We start from the raw sequence: 1435 nt of genomic DNA on the forward strand, positions 1-1435 counted from the left end.
GAAATCGTCCAATCACATCTTGACACGTGTGCAGTGTCAAAATAGTGTCAAAAAATGGTGTTAAAATATCATTGTCCAAAATACTTTAACAACTCTTATTTGATAATTTTTTGACGTATATATAATATTTTGTGATTAATCTGTTTCAAATATTTTTTTAAAATAAAATTTAAATAAATCAATAAAATAATGACACATAATCGTTAAAAAAATTATTAAAATATCGTTTTTCTTTAAATAATTCAACCCAAAACACGAAAATAAATAGTAAACTGTGTTGGAGAAAGTAATAGCAAAAGACAACACCCATTTACAGATGAAAAGAAAGATTTAAACTTTTCTTCAACTGATTATTATCTGTGCAGAATGCAGTTGCAGAGACTAAACAAGAAGAAAAAAACTCAAGAGAAAATGAGAGTAGTTACTGTCATTTTCTTTCCTCTTTGTTTTTTTTTATTTAACTTTCTAAAACTAATAATTCTCCCAAAAAAGTGATTCCTCAAGCCTAAATCCACTACCAACTGCACACAAATGCCAAGAAGAAGAATAGGAGCAAAGTTCATCAGGGAAAAGATCTGGTAGATCAAACAAAGTGTCATCATCATTGGTGGAGTTTGAGCTTGAAGAGTGTTGTTGTGTGTTGTACATTGAGAGTGTTGAAGATGAGACATTTTGTGTTTGGTTTGGTTCTTCTTGTGCTTCTTCATCTTCAATAGTAGTTTGGCAATGATTGACATCAAAGGGTGTGTTTGCTGCTTTTGCTGCTGCAGCTTGAATGTCCTTAGGTGAAGTGGAAGCTGGTGTCGGAAGTTCTTGAGCCAATTCGGGGAAATTGAGGTATGCAGAATGACCCTTGATGGCTAAGGCAGCTACATCATGTGCTCTAGCAGCCATTTCTGCAGTAGGGTATGTTCCTAGCCAAATTCTCGATTTTTTCCTTGGCTCACGGATTTCAGACACCCATTTGCCCCAGTTCCTCATCCTCACACCCCTGTATGAAGGATTCTCCAACTTCCTCTTCTTGCAGCACCCTTTTGATTCCTTTTCATTTTCCAACAAGGTTTGAGAAGTGGAATCTGAGTTTGAGGAGTTTGAGGTTGAAGATGACGATGATGTGCTAGAAATAGAAGTGTTTGTGGTTGTGGTGTTTGTGGTGGTAGAAGTGGTAGAAGTGGAAGTTGAGGCAAAGGAATTGAAGAAGTGAGCATGATTTTCCATATTGATTGGTGTGGTACAGAAACAATGAGTGGAGGCTGCACAAAAATAAATAGAGTCTGCTAATCATGATTCTCTTAAAAAAGAAAAAGAAAAAAAGGAATATAAAAAAGAAGCATGGGTTCCATTAGGCACAGTTGTGCTACATTCAGCTAATTTGTATTTCCATGTGGGAATTGAATAATGTGATTAAGCTTAACTCTATAGTCCAATGTTGTTG

At 35.3% G+C, this 1435-nt stretch overlaps 1 protein-coding gene across 1 annotated transcript; it reads right to left on the reverse strand.

The window, feature by feature from the left end:
- Positions 1 to 290: 290 nt before the first annotated feature.
- LOC106773878 (ethylene-responsive transcription factor ERF034-like) lies at positions 291 to 1435 on the reverse strand. The gene has a single exon (XM_014660640.2). The coding sequence runs from the start codon at positions 1216 to 1218 to the stop codon at positions 472 to 474; it is 747 nt and encodes a 248-aa protein (XP_014516126.1). The 5' UTR covers positions 1219 to 1435; the 3' UTR covers positions 291 to 471.

Source organism: Vigna radiata, chromosome 9 (assembly GCF_000741045.1).
Source record: "Vigna radiata var. radiata cultivar VC1973A chromosome 9, Vradiata_ver6, whole genome shotgun sequence".
In the NCBI taxonomy this organism is placed as follows: domain Eukaryota; kingdom Viridiplantae; phylum Streptophyta; class Magnoliopsida; order Fabales; family Fabaceae; genus Vigna; species Vigna radiata.